This window comes from Xenopus laevis, chromosome 1S (genome assembly GCF_017654675.1).
Source record: "Xenopus laevis strain J_2021 chromosome 1S, Xenopus_laevis_v10.1, whole genome shotgun sequence".
Lineage (NCBI taxonomy): Eukaryota > Metazoa > Chordata > Amphibia > Anura > Pipidae > Xenopus > Xenopus laevis.
This window is the reverse complement of record NC_054372.1, coordinates 30,358,268-30,380,830: the sequence shown is the minus strand read 5'-3', so window position 1 is coordinate 30,380,830 and position 22,563 is coordinate 30,358,268. Positions and strand designations below refer to the sequence as shown.

The window sequence follows — 22,563 nt, the reverse complement described above, 5'->3', positions numbered from 1 at the left end:
ATGTTTAGGTCATTATTCTGAAAGACACCTGAAAACAATAAACGGAGATTTAAAGAGAGAAAAGCTGCACTATGTGCTGTATTTGGCACATCACTCAAGTAATAGCACACGCATTATTAAACAATGTGTTTAAATCATTTCTTTTGAAATAGCAACAATCTGTAATGATATGAATCAAATGATAAAAATGCATTTAGGTTTATGTTTCTTTTTCTATATATCATTTCTATATTTCAAACCTGAATATTTATTAAAACTAACATTTACCTTTCTGGAACCTTATGTTATACTGAATGTTGTAGTGCTTTGTCCGCAAAGTGTATTGATTTTGAGACATATTTGCTTGAGTTGTTAGAAAAAACTCTCATTTCAGTCCAATGATATGATTTACATTTAACTTTCACGTTCAGCAAAAAATTTCTCATGCATTTATTTATAAAAGGGCTCCTTTACAAAGAGGGACAAGGTGCATAGGGCACAAGCCACTACTTTCACAGTTGCAAATGTCTGAAATAACCCATTATTCCTCAATTATTTTTATAGTTTTTATACACAGAGAGGAAGAGTAGTGTGGATTGCTCTTGATGAACTGAATTTAGTATAGGGGATGTGAACTGCTTGTAGCACTTGTAGCTTGTTTTATCAATATCTGTTTAAAGGGAAACTATAACCCCCAAACAATGTAGGTCTCTATAAGAAGATATTGCATAAAACAGCTCATATGTAAAACCCTGCTTCATGTAAATAAACCATTTTCATAATAATATACTTTTATAGTAGTATTTGCCATTGGGTAATCATAAGTAGAAAATTGCCATTTTAAAAAATAAGGGCCGCCCCCTGAGATCGTACGATTCACTGTACTCACAAACATACCAACAAACCATACTAGTTAGGTCACATGAGCCAATTAACAGAGTTCTGTCTTTTGCTTCCACACTTCTTCCTGTTACAGTTAGAGTTGTAGTATTTCTGGTCAGGTGATCTCTGAGGCAGCACACAGACCATTACGAAATGGTGGTTCAAGGTAAGAGATGTAAAAGGGCAAGATTTACTTAAATATATATACCAGTTTGATAAGATTCTTTAATATGCCACTTGATATGATATAAACTCTGATATAAAATCTGTTGCTTAAAGGAGAAGGAAAGCTAAGGAGGCATTTTATTGCCAATAGATTAGCTGCAATAGTGCAAGCTAGAATGCTACATTTATTCTGTAGAATGTTTTACCATACCTGAGTAAAAAGCTCTAGAAACTCTCTGTTTGTTTAGGATAGGAGCTGCAGTATTAACTTGGTGTGACATCACTTCCTGCCTGAGTCTCTCCCTCCTCTGGGCTCAGATTACAGTAGAGAAGGGAGGGGCAGGGGGAAGAGGAGCAAACTGAGCATGCTCTTGCCCAGGGCAATGAGGTTTAAGCTGAAGGCAGGAAGTCTCATACAGAAGCCCATGTGTACACAATAGAAGGAAAGAAATGCAGTGTTTCTTTTGACAGGGGACTCCGAGCAGCACTACATTGGGGGTTTACTGGTATATTTAGATGGATATTTCTGATAAGGCTTACTTAGTTTTAACCTTTCCTTCTCCTTTAAGTGTTCATTTTGGAGGTATAGTTTTCCTTTAACCATACATGAACAGTGTCGGACTGGCGCGGACCCTCATTGGCCTCTGCTCGGCCAGACCCACCCCTCTCCCTCTGCTTGGGTTTTTTTTGTTTTTTTTTTAAAAAAAAAGTAGTTTCAGAAGCGCGCAGAGGGGCTCCAGGCCCCCCAGTCCGACCCTCTACATGAAAATGGGTACATGGATACAAATGTAAATGGATACAGTGGCCTTGGCTGCCATGTTAAGTACAGTTTACCATAATTTAGAGCGTGTTGGTTATAGAAGGTTTGTGGGGTCATATACTATACTATGACCAGGGAAGTAGTACAAAAGCACTAATAACGGGCACAACCAGCTTTGTTCTATACCTTACTCCAGATTAAAAAAGCAACTGTTGTTAGGTAACGGTGTCAGGGAGAGTAGGCTACGCCTTACTGCCTGTCATATGCCCTATTATGCATCTCTATGACATGCATGTTAGGGGACAGGTAGGAAGCCTACACAAGAGTGCCACCCTTACTGTTCATTAGGGATGTCGCGGACTGTTCGCCCGCGAACTAGTTCGCGCGAACATCAGGTGTTCGCGTCCGCCGAATGTTCGCGAACGCCGCGCGACGTTCGCCAATTTGGGTTCGCCTTAGCTGGCGCTTATTTTTGACCTCTCACCCCAGACCAGCAGATACATGGCAGCCAATCAGGAAGCTCTCCCTCCTGGACCACCCCCACACCCCCTGGACCACTCCCCTTCCATATATAAACTGAAGCCCTGCAGCGTTTTTTCATTCTGCCTGTGTGTGCTTGGAAGAGCTAGTGTAGGGAGAGAGCTGTTAGTGATTTGAGGGACAGTTGATAGTAACTTTGCTGGCTAGTAATCTACTTGATACTGCTCTGTATTGTAGGGACAGAACTCTGCAGGGATTTGAGGGACATTTTAGGTTAGGTAGCTTTGCTGGCTAGTAATCTACCTCTACTGCAGTGCTCTGTATGTAGCTGCTGTGGGCACTGCTGCTGATCTCTCATCTGCTGACTGCTGCCTGTAACCCAATAGTCCTTGTAAGGACTGCTTTTATTTTCTTTTTTGTTTTTTTACTTTGCTACTATAAGAGCCCAGTGCTATTAGTCTAGCTGTGTTGGGGAGTGGGACTGGTGTGCTGCTCCTAGTAGTTCAGCACCAACCAGAGTAATTTTTTTTTTTAATATATATATATATTTTTTTATTTTACTTATCTCACTGTTCTTTAACGTGTCCAGTGCTGTTTGCTGTTCTTCATAGTAGTGCACCAATAGTAGTGCACTTGCAGGCATTATTTGCCCAGTGTGTTCTTCAAACAACGGCCACCTAGCTGTGTGAGCTTGTTCACATTCTGTCTAAATATCAATAATAATACCGTCTCCAGAAACACCACCTGAGTGACGTTTTTCAAGCAGCAATTAGGGATGTAGCGAACCGCCGATAATGTGTTCGCGAACGCCGTTCGCGAACACCGGCAAAAAATGCGAACAGTTCGCGAACTTCGAACATCCGAAAATCGTTCGATTCGAACGATCAAAGGATTTTAATCGTTCGATTTTAGCGATCGAATGGTCGAATGGTCGAACGATTTTGACGCGAACGCCTATTGGCGAACGTCGCGCGACGTTCGCGAACTTGCGGCGGACGCGAACAGCCGATGTTCACGCGAACAAGTTCGCCGCCGAACAGTCCGCGACATCCCTAGCAGCAATAATATATTCCGTATCCACTGCTGTAGTGTATACGTTGACCTTGCAGGCATTGTTTCAATTTGTTTGCCCAGTGTGTTCTTCATTTTCAAACAACGGCCACCTAGCTGTGTGAGCTTGTTCACATTCTGTCTAAATAATAACAATAATAATTCCGTGTCCGTAAACATCAACTGAGTGATGTTTTTACAGCAGCAATAATATATTCCGTATACACTACTGTATACGTTGCCTTTGCAGGCATTGTTTGCCCAGTCTTTAACTAAGTGCCACCTAGCTGTGTGAGCTTTTTCACATTCCGTGTCCAGAAACATCACCTGAGTGACGTAGTGTGATTTCTGCCCTTTACAGCACAAAACGCAGCGCTGTGTCAACAATGTATTTTTCAGAAACATTTTTGCCCTTGATCCCCCTCTGGCATGCCACTGTCCAGGTCGTTGCACCCTTTAAACAACTTTAAAATCATTTTTCTGGCCAGAAATGTCTTTTCTAGCTTTTAAAATTCGCCTTCCCATTGAAGTCTATGGGGTTCGCGACGTTCGCGAACCGTTCGCATTTTTGTCCGGAAGTTCGCGAACATGTTCGCGAACATTTTTTCCGACGTTCGCTACATCCCTACTGTTCATTCAGCCAGTACTTATTCTTCCATTCTGGCTGAGAGCAAGCCGCATACATTGCCTGGGGGCACGGGTTGTTCCCTGACTGGCATGTATATATGACACATAAGTTAGGGGACAATTAGGGGATGGGAGGGGATATGGCATGAGGTGCAGATCGCAGTGAGAGGGGGCAAAGGCCAGCAGGGTCGGACTTGGCCACCAAGGTACCAGGCTTCATGGGCCCCGGCGACCTAGAACCACACTCTCCTACGGGCAGAGTTGACCCCTTATTGTGTCCCTCAGCCCTTATCGTGCTCGCAACTGCTGCACTGGTATGTGGAGGAAGTCCCGGTGGGCCTCTACTGGCCTCCGGGCCTCCAGTCTGATGCTGAAGGCCAGCCCTGTCTGTACTTTAAACCATGGTCCCATTTGGCCCCAGTCTCAAAATGGAACACTGCATTGTCCCCCAAGTGTGTCAGCTGCACAGTTTGGGAAGCACGACTAAGGGTGTCAGCCACTCTACAGACTTCATGATTGCAGCAAATCCTATAGTATGCACATGCATTACATTTTTTCAAGATTTACAAATCAAACAAAATACTAAACAGCATAGAACACCCCAAACTTATTAGATACCAGCTGATTATTCTAGTCAGATACTGTATATGTTCCAGCTGCCCGATAAGTCTCTAATTTCCGTGTAAAAGAAGCATCTGTAATGTTAATGGCCCTAGATGTCTAGAGCTTTAGAAATTAAACGTTTTTTTTTTAATCCTTAGTTCATATGGTTGTGCAAATACTGTACATGTAGTGTATCATAACTTTTAACTTTGTTAAAATATGCATAATTTTAACATATTTAAGATGTTTTATATGATTAATGTACATTTTTTAATGCAATTTTTTCAAATTGTCATTTGCCTAATCATCTGAATAAGTGGGTGCTGCGCCTTCAGAATTCAACTAATTCAAGTCTCTAGTGACCAATCTCTTTGGGTTCTGGTTTGAAAAGAGACCAGATATTACAAAATACTCCTTTTGTGTCTCTTTATTCATACATTTATGAATAAGCTCTGTTAATAAAACTACGTCAAAGTCATCCCTGACTGGCCAGCTCAAATATATTGCAATATATGGACAAACAATTCCTGTTTTGTTTAAAGGGTAAGGCATTTTTTGGTAGCTTAAAGCACAAAATGTCTAATGCCTCAAATATATTGCTAATGGGTTGAGTGCAGAAGACTTCTTGTATTTGTCGGGGAGGTCCATTTATCAAAGTCTAAATTTATCTCATTATTTTCTGAAAAATACTCTGCACGGGTTTTCCCCCTTATTTATCAATACATTTTCCTAAAAATTTCCTGTGCGGGAAAAAACCTGAAAAAATCGTGAAAAAAAATAATCATATGAATTTTTAGGATTTTCCACCTGAAAACTGATTTTGCCCAAAACAACTAAATCTGAGGATTGTTGCACAAACCCAGCGCAGATCAAGATATCTTCAGGACTTCTCCCATTGACTTATATGCAACCTCAGCAGGTCTGAGATGCCGGATTTTCGGATTTGGACTTTCTCCATTCTCCGGGTATAATAAATTCCGAAAAAATTAAGGGTTTTTTTTTCACGAAAAATTAAAATTTTGTAGAAAAAAACCCCACAACTTTAATACTGTAAATAACCCCTTATATGTTAAAGGGGGGCTTTGGTGGTCAAACTTTTCTTTGCATAATTGTACTAAACAAAATCGTATTATGACTATTAATTGCTTCAGTATAGGTACTCTATACAGGTATGGGATCCTTTATCCGGAAAAACCTATTACCCACAAAGCTCCGAATTACGAAAGGTCATCTATCATACACTCCATTATAATGAATTAATCCGACTTTTTAAAAATGATTTTCTTTTTAATAATAAAGTAGTACCTTGTAATCAATCTATTATATAATTAATCCTTATTAAAACCAACTTATTGGGTTTAATGTTATATGATTTTCTAATAAACTTATGAAGATCCAAATTACAGAAAGATCCATTATCCAGAGAACCACAGGTCCCGAGCATTCTAGATAACAGATCCTATACATGTGCAGTATATGGAGGAATTCTTACAAGTGTGTTAGTTGTATGAAATATGTCTGTTTATGTTCTAGGTCTTATACTGAAAGTCACAAAACGATTTCCATAATTTCGATGATTGAGTCCTTATAGCCTTACCCCACTGCAAACATGCTGTTGGGTTATAATTTAGTCTCTAAACCTCTAAGGACTCATATAGCAGTGCAAGTTTCCAACACTTCTGAATTAATTATATACTGTTTGTGATTTTAATATTTTATTTTAATATATTTATTTTTATTTAAATATATTTCTCCTCTACTCTCTAGTGAACTTATGGCAGGCTTCTTGTATACGGAAAGCATGGATTATATTGGGCTCGCTTTCTACTGTTATTCTGGTAACACTATATACACTTATGTTGCTTTGTGCCTTGGCCTTCTGTGTCAATGCTGATGACAATATTTTATCTTCAGCTGAGTGTTCTACAATGTGGAACATTCCTTGCCCTGAATCCAGCGGAATGTATCCCTACTCTGCAGAGGCAGATGCACATATATTAGCACAGACTTAGGATCAGAAACCCGTGTTATTATTTGAAAAAGAAACGATTTTTTGCGCTACAGTATATTTTAGGGCTGATGCAAAAAAAAAAGAAAGTTTTAGTTCCAGGACTATGCCAGTATCATCTGAATAGTACAGAGCTAAATGCTGTAAAAGCAATCTGGTAACTCATTAACCTCACACACATAACAATCACAGCATTGACAATTATATTATTTTGCCTTTTTGATTCTTAACAAATACAATATCTAGGCTGAACGTCATATATCATATATCATATATCACAATCGTATTATAAAGTGTTCCTGTAACTAATACTGTACAATACAAATTGCCTTCTATTATTAAGTTCTCCTAGACTTCATTAAATAATGTCTTACAAAAAATACCTGGTGGTTACAGAAGCATTTAAATTGTGACATAAACCATTTAATATAAATACCAAGCTTTTACTTTGTACAAATATGCCAGGCCTAATGGCCCTATAGACTCATGAACCTTTCCCCCTACTGTTCCAAAACTGGATACAGCCTAGCATTAAATGACCTGGCTAGAAGAGAATAACTTTGTATTCTATTACATTTTTTTTTTATTCTAACAAGCTCAGTTTGGCTGTAGTGAACATTGCACTGTGTGCAGCAATGGTCCAGCAGGTGCAATGAGATAGTAGGACTGTTCCAGAGTTCCGCAGTTTAATCAGGTATAGCCATCTGGTTTAATTAATAAATCTAAATAATTCATAAAGATAATAAATAACACGACGTAGGGCACCATATTGTGCCATATATGTGCCAATAAGGTACATTCACCAACCAGTTGGCCCTTGGGCTGAATTGATGGAGCGCATACAAACTATGACCAACTTCCAGTTTTCATTTGCTTGGACAAACAGCCTGAATGATCAGAAATGCAGGAGGTGAAGACGATCTGTGACTCCGCTTCTTTTTCTCATCAGCGATACACTAACCAACATAGCACATGGGCAGCTGAAGCAACTGATATGCATAGCACATGGCTACCTGTTGGGATCAGTAATCTGCACTCACAAACAGAATGTTGTACGAAACTTAGTTTCATATGATTTTATCCGTGCAGTATTAGTAAGTATGTTATGTTATACATATACAGGTATGGCACCTGTAATCCAGAATGCTCGGGATCTCAGGCTTTACGGATAAGGGATCTTTCTGTAATTTGGATCTTCATACCTCGTCTACTAGAAAATCATGTAAACATTAAAGAAACCCAATAGGCTGGTTTTGCTTCCAATAAGGATTAATTCTATCTTAGTTTGGATCAAGTACAAGGTATTGTTTTATTATTATAGAGAAAAAATAAATCATTTTTTTTAAATGGGGATTATTTGGATAAAATGGAGTCTATGGGAGACAGCCTTCCCGTTATTCTGAGCTTTCTGGATAACGGGTTTACGGATATATTTTAAATACATTATTTTTATTTTCCGCAGAAATTAAGAGAAGACATACACAGGTCAAGAGTTGACTCAATGGTGCTGCTAATCATGAAACTGGATCAGCTAGACCAAGACATAGAAAATGCTCTCCATACTCAGCCTACGTGCAACAAACCAGATATCAGCCAGTCACTCCCTGCAAAGGTGAGTTATTCAATTGTCCGTTTTGTAGACCTTCTCTCCTATATGTTATTTTCTATATTTTACCCTCAGTTGAGAACTGTCTTCTCAATGTTCACACTCATTTCTCAGAACCCTTTATCATATAGTAAACACCTACTTTTGCACTCCCTCATTAAAAAGAGAAATACCAACCACTGCAAAGTACCATGACAAGGGCAGTGTCAATGTATAGCCCACGTTATAACCCTTAGTAGTACTACCCTACTGTATAAAACCCAATTGTTTTAAACATCTCATAGACACAGTCACCTTTGGATTAAAAAGGCTGTAGCACAAGTTTATTTACAATAAGAAAACCTTGGGCACAATAGAAAAATATACAGTAACAGTAATTTACAGTCAGTACATAACAGCAGCAATTTGTCAGGTGTTGCAGTAATAAAATAATATGATGCCAGCCTGTTAACATGGAAACCTATAAAGTTTGCATTTTTGGAAGACCATTCCTGCCCCACCATACCTACCTAAAGCTAGCCAATCCTTTTTCACAAAACCAGCCACACCTACTTCACACAGGCTTATAGTTAAAATCCCTCATCTCCAGGTATGGGGTCATTTGGATAGATAGACTGTCAATTCCATGGATTATTGTTCCCTGAGGAGGAGGCCACTCTTACACTGAAATATACAGTATATATATTTATATTACAATACAAAGACATTATATGAATATAATTCCTACATGCAGCTTTAAAACAATATCATTATCAAACCAAGTCATTTTAAACATTTATAAAACCTTACTTTGAAACATAACTGAATTGTATAAATAAATGAAAGAATAGCCTACTTTTCAGAGCTTACCATACAATACATGGTCTATGGGCTTGCCATTGTTAGTATACCAAAAAAACAAAGCAGCAACTATGTGTTCTACCCTGCTAACTGGAAAGCATGTCAGCTCTTGTCCCCCAACAAGTTCACATATACATTAATATTCCCTGAAAGCTCATATACTTAAATACAGTAGGTAATTGTGTGAAATGGTAATGTAAAGCATAGATGTGCAATATGTTTTATGTCTTTTAGCTGGACAGTGGCATTAAGCTGGGTTACATTTATTTATATACAAACAGGAATGGGTGGGGGCACTCCAATTAAATGGACAAAAAGCTAAGCATGAACATTTAGTTAGTGATACTTGAATTAGACCAAGTCATTTATCATATATAATACAGAGTAACTTTTCCAGGAAGATACCAGATACCAACCGTTCCTGTTTTAATGTAGTGTCCTCTAGTGGCAACATATAAAATAATCTTAGAACAATTCCAGTACTATAACTTTGTTATCATCCTTCTACAGTGGGTTAGACGGATTTCTGGAACAAATAGAGTTATGTTGGTGCATTTACTGAATTCTATTAGTTAATAGTCATATTGAGCCTTGTATAACCTTTTACTGGTAAAGTCTAGTGACAAAGAAAGGGCCACAGCCTAGAAACCCCACCTCAACCACTTGAGGCATCTAACTTAAAGTACAATTACTTGTAGATAAAAAGTTGATTAGATTGAAAAATTTGAATTTTTTAAGTTAAATTAACGTCACTACACCTACTATTTTCATTTCATGATGCTCTGCTTTGGAATGACTCTAGAAATGTCAGATGACTCTACTTATTTCTAAGCAGAGAAACATCAGAAGACTTTCCTCTACTCCTGAATATCTCTACCGACTGTCAGGCCAGTTGGAAAAACTGACCACCAGATGGCACTGTTGTAATGGATGTAAATAGCCAAAGTGCTTTTTTTTTAGGATCCCTCTGCTCAATTTTACATTACATAGTTTTGCAGGTTTACATTTTGAAGAAGTTCAAATCTTGGTGGTGCAACCATAATTACTATTCATGCAATGTCTGTAGATAGCCAGTAGTGGCCTTTGATGGATACTAGCATATTAATACATAATACAATCTGAGAAAACTGAGATTTTATTAGTAGGCTAAAATATCTATTTTCCTTTAAATACCTACAATATAAAAATATTATTGGGTCAGTGGGGTAACTAGTGTGCCCCAGGCCCCGCTCTTAAAAAAACTCTGGTGGTGCCAGGCGCACAGCAATCCCTACACACCCCCATCTGCCTACTCCTGCCGATCCATTCAATTGCCTCCCTGCATCCCCCCTCTCCGGAGCCCCTGCTCAAAGGTAGGTGAGTGGATGAGGAGTGAGAAATTCTTTAAAACTATAGGGCCTCCCCCACAACTGTGGGGTTTGTTCGCACACAACGAACAAAGCAGGTACACGTCGTCGGGCTGGGTGGGGGAGAGGGAGCCCAGAGACTGTAGCAAGCAGGGGCCCTGCCACTGGAGAGAAGAGGCGAGGGCCCTGCCATGGGGGGTGGCGGCAGGGCCCTGATGTGTCAGCCCCAGTGGGCCCTGACCCCCCAGTCCGACCCTGATGACATGCTCGCGCTGCCGAAGTAACGCTGGCGAAGAGTCACAACTTTGCATATTGGTGAATTAGTGTAGTGATATTAAATTTGCGCCTGGCGAAGTGGTGCAATGTGTGCAAATCGGTCGCTGGCAACAATTCGCTGTTTAGAGATTCTGCCCCCTTGTCTCAGGTGGCATTTTACCGGGGGTAGCAAATAGCCTAGTAATATATACCGAATAATGTACTCCATCTTAAATTATGTCACTGCAGAGTTCAGAGTGCTTTTATACTGGTCATGGAACTTCAAGGTGACTTCTAATATCCTCATATTTTACTACAGGGAATATGTTATTAACTATAATACCAAAGTTTCAGTAAGTCATGTCATTGCATTGCTGAGCACTGATTATAACTCCTGACATCACTAAGCACTGTTTATAATGATATATTTTACAGTGTTTTCATGGCTCTTGTGTATTATATAGTGAATCAAGTACCCCCTCTGGTAAAATATAAGGATATTATAAGTTACCGAGGAGTTTCATGACCATATAAAAACACGAGGCCAAAGGAAGAGGGTTTTTATACAGGTCATGGAACTCCGAGGTAACTTCTAATATCCTCATATTTTGCAACTGGGGGTACTTTATTTATTATAATACACACGTTTCAGTGAGTCATGTGACAGAAATGACGTCAGAACTCACCGTTTATAATAATATATTTTACAGTGTATTCTTGGCTCTTGTGTATTATATAGGTATATACAATATTGTTTTTCACCTTATTTCTAACAATACCTTCATGGACTTTCCAGAGAAAAAAGGTCTATGTTGAACAAATAAACCTTCAGTAAAACTAAGGCAGATGATCAGTAAAATAAATCTGCGACTGACCTACTTTTGGCGTTACTTGCCTTTAACAGCATTTTCTCAGTGAAGTCCAATCAACAGCAGCTCCCATGCATATAATATATTCTGTAAATCAACCTTTCCCACAGCCAAACTAATCCCAGAATTTACAGCAGTAATACACTACAGATGTTTCTAGAGCATGTAAACATTTATTAGGTTAACACAATAGAGAACAAAAGTGCAGGCAAACATTTAATACCATTAAAAGGGCATATACATTGTTTCTGTTTAACATATGTAATACTTCTATTAAAAAAAAGTTCAAACTTTCAACATGTGGGATATGTAACTTAAAGGGAAACTATACCCCCAAACAACGTAGGTCTCTAAAACATGTATTGTATAAAACAGCTCATATGTAAAGCACTGCTTCATGTAAATAAACCATTTTTATGTAGAGATCCTGAGGTTTAGGTATAGTTCAACTGAGGCAGTTTCCCCTGTATTTGGTCCTTTGATTCACCCAGGCAGCTATGTCCCTTTTCCCGGGTCCATTGTAGTTTAAGGCTTGCCTGGTAGGTTGCAGTGTTTAAAAGTTTAAAAGGGAGAACACGTATGTGCTCAGGGCTCTCTTCCTGGAAGGTTGCGGGAAGGTGATGCAATGGGTCTGAAAGTTTATTTAGTGGTAGGAGTTTATGTTATAGTCGCACTAGGAGTGAAAGATAGTGGGAAATTATTTTCATGACCATATAAAAACACGAGGCAGAAGGCCGAGTGTTTTTATACAGGTCATGGAACTCCGAGGTAACTTCTAATATCCTCATATTTTGCAACTGGGGGTACTTTATTTATTATAATACACAAGTTTTAGTGAGTCATGTGACAGAAATGACATCAGAACTCACTGTTTATAACTGATGACATCAGAACTCACCGTTTATAAGGATATAATTTACAAGATATTCATGGCTTTTGTGTATTATATAGTGAATAAAGTACCCCCTCTTGTAAAATATAAGGATATTATAAGTTACCGAGGAGTTTCATGACCATATAAAAACACGAGGCCGAAGGCCGAGTGTTTTTATACAGGTCATGGAACTCCGAGGTAACTTATAATATCCTCATATTTTACAACTGGGGGTACTTTATTAATTATAATACACAAATTTTAGTGAGTCATGTGACAGAAATTACATCACTACTCACCGTTTATAACTGATGACATCACTACTCACCGTTTATAAGGATATAATTTACAGGATATTCATGGCTTTTGTGTATTATATAAATATATAAATACACAGAGCTGAAGTGCCATGTGGCAAACATGCACAAGGTTAAAACATTGTCCCTTAAGTGCCAGGACTTGACTAAAGTTCTAATGCTCAAAAAGGATTAATTGTTAAATTTTAGGTTTTGTTTGCAAGCAATCCCATACAAACTGACCCTAAGCAATGGGTCCTATATATGAATTATGGGTATGCAGGTTATTTAGTAAACATGCTAAAACCATTTAGATGGTATAGGACATTTATATTTTTTAGAACTTTCCTGGGGGGGACAAATGGTGCCTGGAGCCGTGGCAGAGTCACTCTTCCCTTTAAGAGGGCCCAGATGCAGAGGATCATAATGTGTTTTGGAAAACGTGCCATTCTCTGACAATTCTTTTTAATACACTGAAGTTTCTATAGGGTGAGATATACCTTGTTTTACTCTAAATGCTTTATTATTTCGCAAACAGTCTAATAAAATCCCCAGTATTTTGGTTTGCATTGCAAAAATATTCGGTTTATCAAATGAATTGAACTTGAAGACAAAATTGTCTTGATGAAAGTTTATGGTTTCCCATATGGAAACATTCAATTTCTCATGAAATCAAGTGATCTGGATGACATGCAAAATTTAGAAAAATTGCCTGTCCCCTTACCTGCTTTAAAATGTTGATAGACTGCTGATCAAGTTACTGAGTGGGTTTTAGAACTGACAGGAAATAAAACTGGATCCATCATAACTTTTGCCAATGCTTTGTGCAGGATACAGTGAATGGAGCAGGGAGGGAACTTATGGACCCACTATGTCATCTTCCTAGGACTTTCTCCCAATTTGCCTTTTCTGAACGTGGATTCCTTGGGCAGATATCAAGCTGTGGAGCTAAACCAAAGATTGCAGTGAGTATAAAAATATTGGCAAAATACTCAACCCAACCCTCAAACAAATATTTCATTACATAACACTAACAGATCTACTGAGGCAATCCAATACATGTTGCAGAGTTTGTACCAGGTCTAGAAACTTATATCAATCAATCAGATGTTTATTTTCAATATATACCAATTGGTTGCTATGGGTTACTAGACCTAGTGTAAACATTACAGCACATACAATAGTCTAGGGCCATTCAGATGACTATAAAGTTGGGTCTCAAAAAGTTTCCTTCCCTGCCCACTATTGTTGCAGCTACTGATGAAGCACTTTGTATTTCTAAATATTTCTTAGGATAGACCAGATGGTCGAGACTGCACCCCTCCCCATTTCACCCAACCCCGTATCTGCTATTCCCAATGAAACTCAGACACCTGAGTTTGGAAAGAGATGGCGGCAGTTGTTTATTTATACTAAAACAGTAACCATAAATTAACATGTATAACATTAGCAACTTGTAACCAAACCGTTTGTATAACAAACATTTTAACCCACAACATCGTGTTATTCTCCCCAAGAGGACTGACTCTGCTCTTAACTGCAAAGCCTGGTTCCTGCCACCTTTCTCGCCAGTCCTAAACTGGGCTGCCTGTCTTCCCATCAGTATCCCAGGCCTGCCAGGCTACTTCCATTCCTTGTCAAATACCCCATTTTAACTTCCCCTGGGGATCCGTCTAAAGGTACCCTCCACCAACTGCAACAACAAACACACCCTGTCTTATAGGGAGGGAGGGTGGGACACTGTGATCTGCTGATCCTTCTGATGTCCTGCATCGACTGAAAGATAATCCCCATGTTACCCTGTGTGGCTCTGCCCCTCCCTGCAAAGCCAGTGAAACACAAATCAGCCAACCACAGCCCATCCTTAGTGAGTAAGGGGGTGCCCCTCCTAGCCCAGTCAATCCCGTGCTTCCCTACACTTCCCTATGGGTCATTGGGGCCCAGGAGATATTTTATTTCCCAAATATTCATTTTATCAATACAGTACAAAATCAACTAAATTCTTTTTAGATACAGATATTTACACAGTTAATTTCCTCTTAATTGAATTAACAAATATAAATTCAGATATAACTACATGGGACATCCTAAAAGAAATTTGGCTTATCTAAAAATGGATTAGAGATGGGCTGAGATTCTAGTAGTAATATCCATTAGGAACTATATCCAGCTCTGTATATTAAACACACAGGCAATGGCTTCACTGCATTGGTTGTCTTTCCCCAGAGGCCTCTGCTCCATTTAGGAATGTGCATTTTATTCTGAATATCAATCCTTATGTAGTCCTGATCTGATGACCTAGTATTCCCTTATACGTATGTAGAAGTTTGCTGCACTTAAAGCTCACCATAGACCATGAGATTTTTCTTTCCTTACCGACCAATTTTACTGCGAAATTCCTTCAAATTATCGTGAGGTTAGTGGGCACCGAACGATCATTCATCTAGCGATTTTTCTAGCGATTTTTCGTCTGACATTGGTCAGAAAATCGATCGGGCAGGTCCTTCAGTCACTAGTGGGGTGGAATTAATAAAGTTTAAGGTCAGCAGAAACCCCTGAATCTATGTGCCCACACCCATCTTGGATCAAGAGCTGCTTAATGCAGACAGTGATGATTCAAAGAACATGACACAACTTAAGAAAGAGCTGACAATTCAGCTCTTTGCGGAGAAAATGGGCAACCTTTCCTGCAAGAAGCAGCTGCTTGAAAATGCTGTGTAAATCAGTGATCCTGAAACACAATAATCTGTTTTTTTTTTTTGGTGTTTTTGCTGCTGGAACTTACTTTCTGCCTAAATTTTTTCCCATTCATTTGAATGGGTTATGCCATAATTATGCCATAATTATAAAGGCGTAAATTATGTCCATCAGGTGGCGTAAAAAAAAACCCATAAAGGTAAACTGCTTTATAGATTTGCCATTTATAATTTTGTATAATCTGGATAGACAATCTTAAAGTGATGCAAACATTACAAGATATTCTTTTTTAAAAATGCAATATTGAAATACTGTTAATGAAAAATAAGGGACCCCTGTATCACACTAAAGGAGAGTCACGTTTATGACTTTTATGACTTGAAATAAGAATGCCAGTCTTATGAGTATGTGTCTAATAAATGAATTATAGGCACATGTTACATTGGACCGATTGGTTTTTTGCTTTTGAACCTAAAATGCCTGCTATTAATATGTACTGTACATATGTTGTCTTTCATGGCGTGAGAAACAGGTCTATTATCAAGAGTTATATAGTGTGCACATTTCAAAAGAACCACCTTAAGCCATATCAGATATCCATGCCTGAATGCAGATGACAATGGAATTGTATTGCTTTTAGCTCTTGACATCAAAGCCCAAACCATTCACAAAGAGCAAAATATTTGAACTGTAAAATATGTTTCATATAGAAACCTCTTCTATTCTTACATTACACCCACTATGAGAATAAGTCTCCAGTTCACCACATACCAGCTTTGTTCTTGCTGTTACAAAGACAATACATTATACCATATTACACACTGTGGACATCAGCATGGAAATTTGAACCCACTTATTTTGGTTTATTCACATTTCCTGTTCATTTCAGGTCCGTATTGTGCACTTAACCATATATCATAATACAAATCTATAATGGCAGCAAACACAAGGTCCGATGTCTGGTGTAACCCCCCCCCCCCATGAACATGAACCGATGGCAACATATCAGAGTTTTCCATGCCCTTTTTCAAGTATGCAAATAGACTGTCAAAAAGAACTCTGGTCCAATCTGTTTTACCTATGTATTCATAGTGCATATATGTAACCACATGGGCATAGTGACATTTTTGATTGCACAGTGCACATTCCCTTGTAGCCACACTCTACCCAACCTTGATCTGTCTAAATTTATGAAAAGGACTTGCCGATAACACATAACATAATGCATCTCATTTAGAGAGGGGGTGGAAGCAAGTGGTAGAGCACTAAGAAACACTAAGAAGTGCAAAAATGTGACCTCATTTACTGATTGCTTTTGTCAAGGGCCTTGCTGTTAGGTGCATATATCACTCCAGATCACGCAAGCAGTGAAATAGCTTTCTGAACCCGCTCCTCATGAATACAAGTTGTATTGTATTTATGGGGGAGAACATATGGAGACCTATGTACAAGTGCTGGGCACAAATATTGAAAACACATTATTTGCACCATTTTATGTACTTTGCACCCTAGCACAGCTTTGTAAATGGAGTCTTGAACAATTTATATCCATATATGCACATAACATAAGATACTGTATATGATTTATTGTACCCGAAAACTGGACATTCATCTCTTTCAGTTTTTCATGCCCCCAGTAAAGGGGCACACAACGCAAGGTTTTCATCTTGCTTCAAGCATAAAAAAAGTGTGGCGAGGAGGCATTAAGAAGAAAAATTTCCTATAGATAGAAAGAGAAAGCATCATTAAGACAAAGGTTAGGGAAGACAAAGTAGGAAGAATGTGAGCTAGCAAAGGAAAAATAACAAGAGACCATGGTGTGTGGGAAACCTACGTTTTTTATGTTTCAGCACGGTGCTGTGGTTAGCTGAGTAATATCCTAGCTCTTGCCCAAAATAGATTTTCATGAAACTGTCAAAGAAATGTGTTAATCAGATATACTGTATGTCTAGACAGTAATTGGATCTAAAATAGAATGCAAAAGGAAGCGCACACATAGAGTAGTATTGCCTTGGTTAATAAAGAATAGTAATAAAGGCCATAGTACCACAAAGTGATTAAAAATGGTGCCTGGAGAGCTATATTGCAGAAGATTCACCACTGTGATACTCTTCAAGATTCCCCCTTTTCGGGTAAATACTCACAAGATTTCCTGTGACTTTTCTGGCACAAAATAATGTCAGTCCTTCGCCTTCTGATTTCCCTCCAGTCATCCACCAAGTGATGTAATGAAAAAATAAAGCAAAATATAGTATAAAATTGCTTTAATAAATATTAAAATCACAGTAAACCAACCGATTTTCTACTCACAAGGATAGCCAGATTGTAAAGCACATAGTACCCAAAGCAAAATAAAAGTCCGGACCAGGAAGGCTCCAAAATCCAGCGCATTTCACAGTCTCGCTTGACCTCTTCCTCAGGGTGGGTGTGGTTATCGCACAAATCTTTGTAATTGTCAGTAACTGAATGTCTGCCTACAGTATTAAAAAATAAGTGTCAGATAATTGTGTTATTATTGAGCAAAAGACATGTAAGACCAAAAACCTGAAATGTGATGTCTTTTTAGATGCCAATTTACCTTGTTTATAGATCGGACATTCATCTTACAAAACAGTCCAGGCTAGTTTTCCAAGGAAGATCAGTCTGTATTGAGGCTACTACAGTAACACCTTAGCTATTTGCAGCATGAACATTGGATCATAGAAATATGGAAACTAATGTGTCATAAATATTATACTGCAGTTAACTGTGGTCACAATTAAAGTGCAATGTTGCAAACTATTTTAATAGCTGGCCAAGGGGTGTAGCTACTTTGCCAAACAACAGAATGGTGGTTAATCAAGGCACAATGGGTCTCATCAGTTTAATATATAGGTATAGGACCTGTTATCCAGAATTCTTGGGACTTGGAGTTTTCCATATCGGGATCTTTCCATAGTTTGGATCTCCATATATTAAATACTACTAATGAAGAATCATTTAAACTTTAATGAAACATAGCAGGATTATTCTGCATCCAGTAAGGATTAAGAATATTTTAGATGGGATCAAGTACAAGGTACTTTTTTATTATTACTGAAAAAACAGAAAATATTTTTTAAAATCTGAATTATTCAATTACAATGCTATCTGGGAGATGGCCTTCCCATAAATTTTGAGCATTCTGGATAATAGTTTTTCAGATAATGGATCCCATACCTGTATTATAAAATAAATCTTATATAGCATGACTAAGAGGTTTGCAGCAATGTCTGGAAAATTAAATCTTGGAAAACCTTGTCACTTTTTGCTTGTAGAAAAGATTGTGAGTGTTCTCCTACAAAGCACAGGGACCCACATGCATGCTGCATATATACAGTGCATTGGTGCATTACAACAGTCTTCTCCAGATAGGTCTACCTAAGCCCCCATTATGATGCACTTGATGGCCTGTGTACCATAAAATCTTATTGTGTCACAATGGTGGCCAAAATGAATATCTTGTTTGGTGACCTCCCAAATAAGCAGATCTTATAGTTGTAAGGCTATAGTAAAATGGATGGGCACTTTTTTCCCTGAGCTATAAGCTTTACCCAATATTTGCTCCAGATGAGACGCAAGACACGTAGCTGTGGGCCCTCGCAACGTTCTGCAGGCAGGGTAGTGCAAACGTAACCTTTAGTAGTCCCACAAGAATGGGTGTCAGTGGTTCTTATAACTTAACCATAGAACATATTTATTGAAGAACATAATCCACATTGGAGTTTGTCAGGAATAAAGCATCAGTGATAGGTATATACTCACCGCATCCCCTCAGGGTAAGAGAGCAAATACACAGCATAGAGAGAGGAACTCCCAGCTTTCAGACTTTACCCTAAGTGTGTTTCTCTAGATCCTAATTCTGACACTTAATTTAAATAGTACCCAGGATCCTGGTCCCATTCAGTGGAGCCTGTGCTGCTTGTATATATAGCCCTAACTGTTTATCAGTCCTAAAGTCACCTATTAAAGTAAGTAGCCTATGCTTGCTAGACCTGTCTCGAGCATGTTCCACTGCACACCTCCTGCCTGCTGTGGTAAGGGGATTGGCAAAATGGACCCACATATGTGCTCAGCCTACATAATATTACACACTGCCACCTAGTGGCTAAACTCAGGAAAGCTAGGGGTCATGCTTTGACCAAGGAAGAGGAGCTCCTGTGCAAACTAAGGGGTCCTTCAGTGGCCAAACTATAGGAATTGGACTATAAATGGGGAATCTATTTACCTCTCCTCTACGCAGTGTATGTATAGCATGAGTTAGGTATTGTGACATCTCAGTTAAATAATTTTTTGTAGCCATCCTTTAAAATAACATTTTGCCTTTTTATATATTTCATCTACTGTTATACATTCACAGACTTCTTGAAGTTAGTCCTCACTAACAGATTCCACATAAAGACTAAATAGCCTGTTATCTATGATATACACGAACAGGCAGTTTGGTAATGCTCTCTGACACAAGGAGTTGTCAACTTTTTATCAAGCTAAAGTCGTCAGCTATTTATCCCCTTTCAAATGGACCCAAGGTTTTGTTTCCATAGCAATAACATCTTCTGAAATGTGTCTGTGGCTGCCAAACACGAGGTCAGACTTCTTCGGCCTACAACTCATTCTGTGTAATGACGTATTTGTAGATGAATATGTTCTAGACAAATACTATTGTAATGACTCCATGTATTTCTTGGTATGCTGTTAATTAAAAAAAAAAAAAGTACATGACAATTTCCAGATAAGCAGAGAAATACTTTTAAAGAAAAACAATGTCCTGTTTTTACATTCCTATACTTCACTATCTATAAGCAAATTGCAGTATAGGTACATATTTGTTATCCAGAATGGACTAGTTTTCAGGATAAGGAATCTTAACATAATTTGAATCTCCATAATTTAAGGGTGGTGGCACACATGGCTACTTGAGGAGATTTGTCACCCAGCGACAAACCGCCTCTTCTTCAGGCAACTAATTCCCTTAAATGCCTTCCCGCCTGCTAGAATGTGAATCGCTGGAGGATCACTTCGACTTTTCGAAGTCGCCCGAAGTCTCCTTGTGAGGCAACTTCAGGCTACTTTGGAAAAAATTGGAGTTTTATGGTTAATGGATTCCATACGTGTATACCATATGACTTCCAAAAAATTTCATCTCTACAGGCTATTAAGGCAAAGGTTACTCCTGTTTGATGTAGCTTGCCATTCTAATGAGTTAAGTTCTGATTACTTAAGAATTCTTAACAAAAGTACTTCATGATTTATCAGTTTGGATTGAAATATTTGTTTTTGTTCTAACCAGAGCCAGAATTGAGATCTAATGATTTTATTTGTATTCATGTATTTTTTAGTCTCACATATTTTTAGTTCTATATTGTACAATTATCGGCAATTTGAAAGCTATAGGGAGGTCTCCTAATGTTTACAAATCATTTGTTTTGGAAATAGCAGGGTGCCCAATACCCAATAAGCTAAAAATACTTCACAATAAATGACCTCGGCCACTATATTTACTGATAGTGTTCAGATGTTAAAAGCACGTTAATTGTCTAAGGAATACTGTTATCCCATTGAGTTTCTGTTAGTCTGGATGCACTCTGACTTACACCCTGAAAGAATACTTGTCAAGGGATGTACAGTTTTCACTAATAAATTATGTATATGTAGCCCTATCTTGACACACTCTTGTAGAACATAGGGTGCTTACCTGCAGGCATTCAGTGAAACCTGGGTATTATTTGCTTAAAGGACAAGTCAACTCAAATTCATTGAGGGGGGGGGGGTTGCCAATGTTTAGGCAATCCCCACTGAATATATTCACTTACTTTAGACCCTGGGTTGATGCTCCTGCTTAATGAAAAGCGCATTGGCCTAGAGTACTATCTATTGAGCACCGTGCCAATGCCCCAGCGCTGTCCTGGACAGCCCGTGTGCACAGCACAGTAAAAATCTGATCTTTAAATTTAAAGTTCAGATTTTTACTCTGCCACTTGCAAGCTGAGCCATTTATGCAGCTCAATGTGTCAAGCAAATTATACTGTGTGTGTGTGTGTGTCGACCGCCATTGCTTTCTAACTAAGTTGTGTGAAAATGAAGTTTCCATCACTTGCTGTTATCATGATGTCTGCACATGATTCACTCTCCTATTAGCACAGCTGGCAGAGGGAACCTTGGAAATACCTCCAGCTTGAAGGTATTGATAGTTTTTGTACGCGACCTGTTCTTAAAGGGGAACTCCACACAAACATAACTTAAGCTTTTTGAAAAGTAAACATAATTTCAAGCAACTTTGCAATATACATCAATTTAAAAAAACAGTTCCTTAAGCCTAGCCCCCTGCTCTCCTGTTGATCTGTGTGACTACTTTGCTGAGCTGCCTGACTACTGTTACTTTGTATCAACAGCCATCTGTCCTCAGCCTGCATACTCCAACCCCCACAATTTCCTGCACACGTGTATAGAACGCATTTTAGGACATCGTCAGGGGAAATCGTTGTCATGCATGTGCTGTTCTAAGTAAGAGGAATGCAACATCACATGCTTTTTTACTCACCTATCCTCCAAGGCTGATGTCACATCTCTCTCCTCCCTCCTCAGCTGTCAGCTCTTGCTCCTCACTCCGGCTATCTGTCCTGGGTCCTCGCTCCTCACTCCTCCCTCCTCAGCCATCCGTCCTCGCTCCTCACTCCTCCCTCCTTAGCCATCCGTCCTGGGTCCTCACTCCTCCCTCCTCAGCCATCTGTCCTGGGTCCTAGCTCCTCACTCCTCAGGGTGCGCATATTCAGCCCTGCGCCCTGATTATAGTTACTTGTACTTGCCATTTGTTTTAGCCAATAGGCGTTTTAGGGTTTTTTTTTTGCAGCAATCAAATTTGAGCTACAGCTAACAGCTGAGGAGGGAGAAACTAGGATCCAGGACGGATGGCTGAGGAGGGAGGAGTGAGGAGCAGGACCTGACAGCTGAGAAGGAAGGAGCGAGGTGTGACTTCTACTTTGAGGAGGGGTGAGTGGAATAGCAGGTGACGTTGCATTCCTCTAGCATAGAAGATCGCATACAGGAGATGGATTTCCCCTGATGATGTTCTTATATACGTTCTGTACATGTGATTTCAATAAAGAGCAGAACATCATAGTGCAATGCATTGTGGGTTATGCAGTTCCTGCATGCTGTTTATTGTTAAACAGATGGATTACGGCATAGAAAATGGCATTTATTTGTAC

General features: G+C 38.9%; 1 protein-coding gene across 2 annotated transcripts in view; it reads left to right on the top strand.

Annotated features, from left to right (window-relative positions):
- LOC108706599 (rho GTPase-activating protein 7) overlaps positions 1-22,563 on the top strand; it is a 211,423-nt gene that overhangs the window by 28,736 nt on the left and 160,124 nt on the right. For both annotated transcript variants that reach the window (XM_041579485.1, XM_041579484.1), the window contains 2 exons: positions 8,017-8,166; positions 13,471-13,605. In XM_041579485.1, the coding sequence (XP_041435419.1) occupies positions 8,017-8,166; positions 13,471-13,605 (285 nt within the window). The remainder of the gene's footprint in view (positions 1-8,016; positions 8,167-13,470; positions 13,606-22,563) is intronic.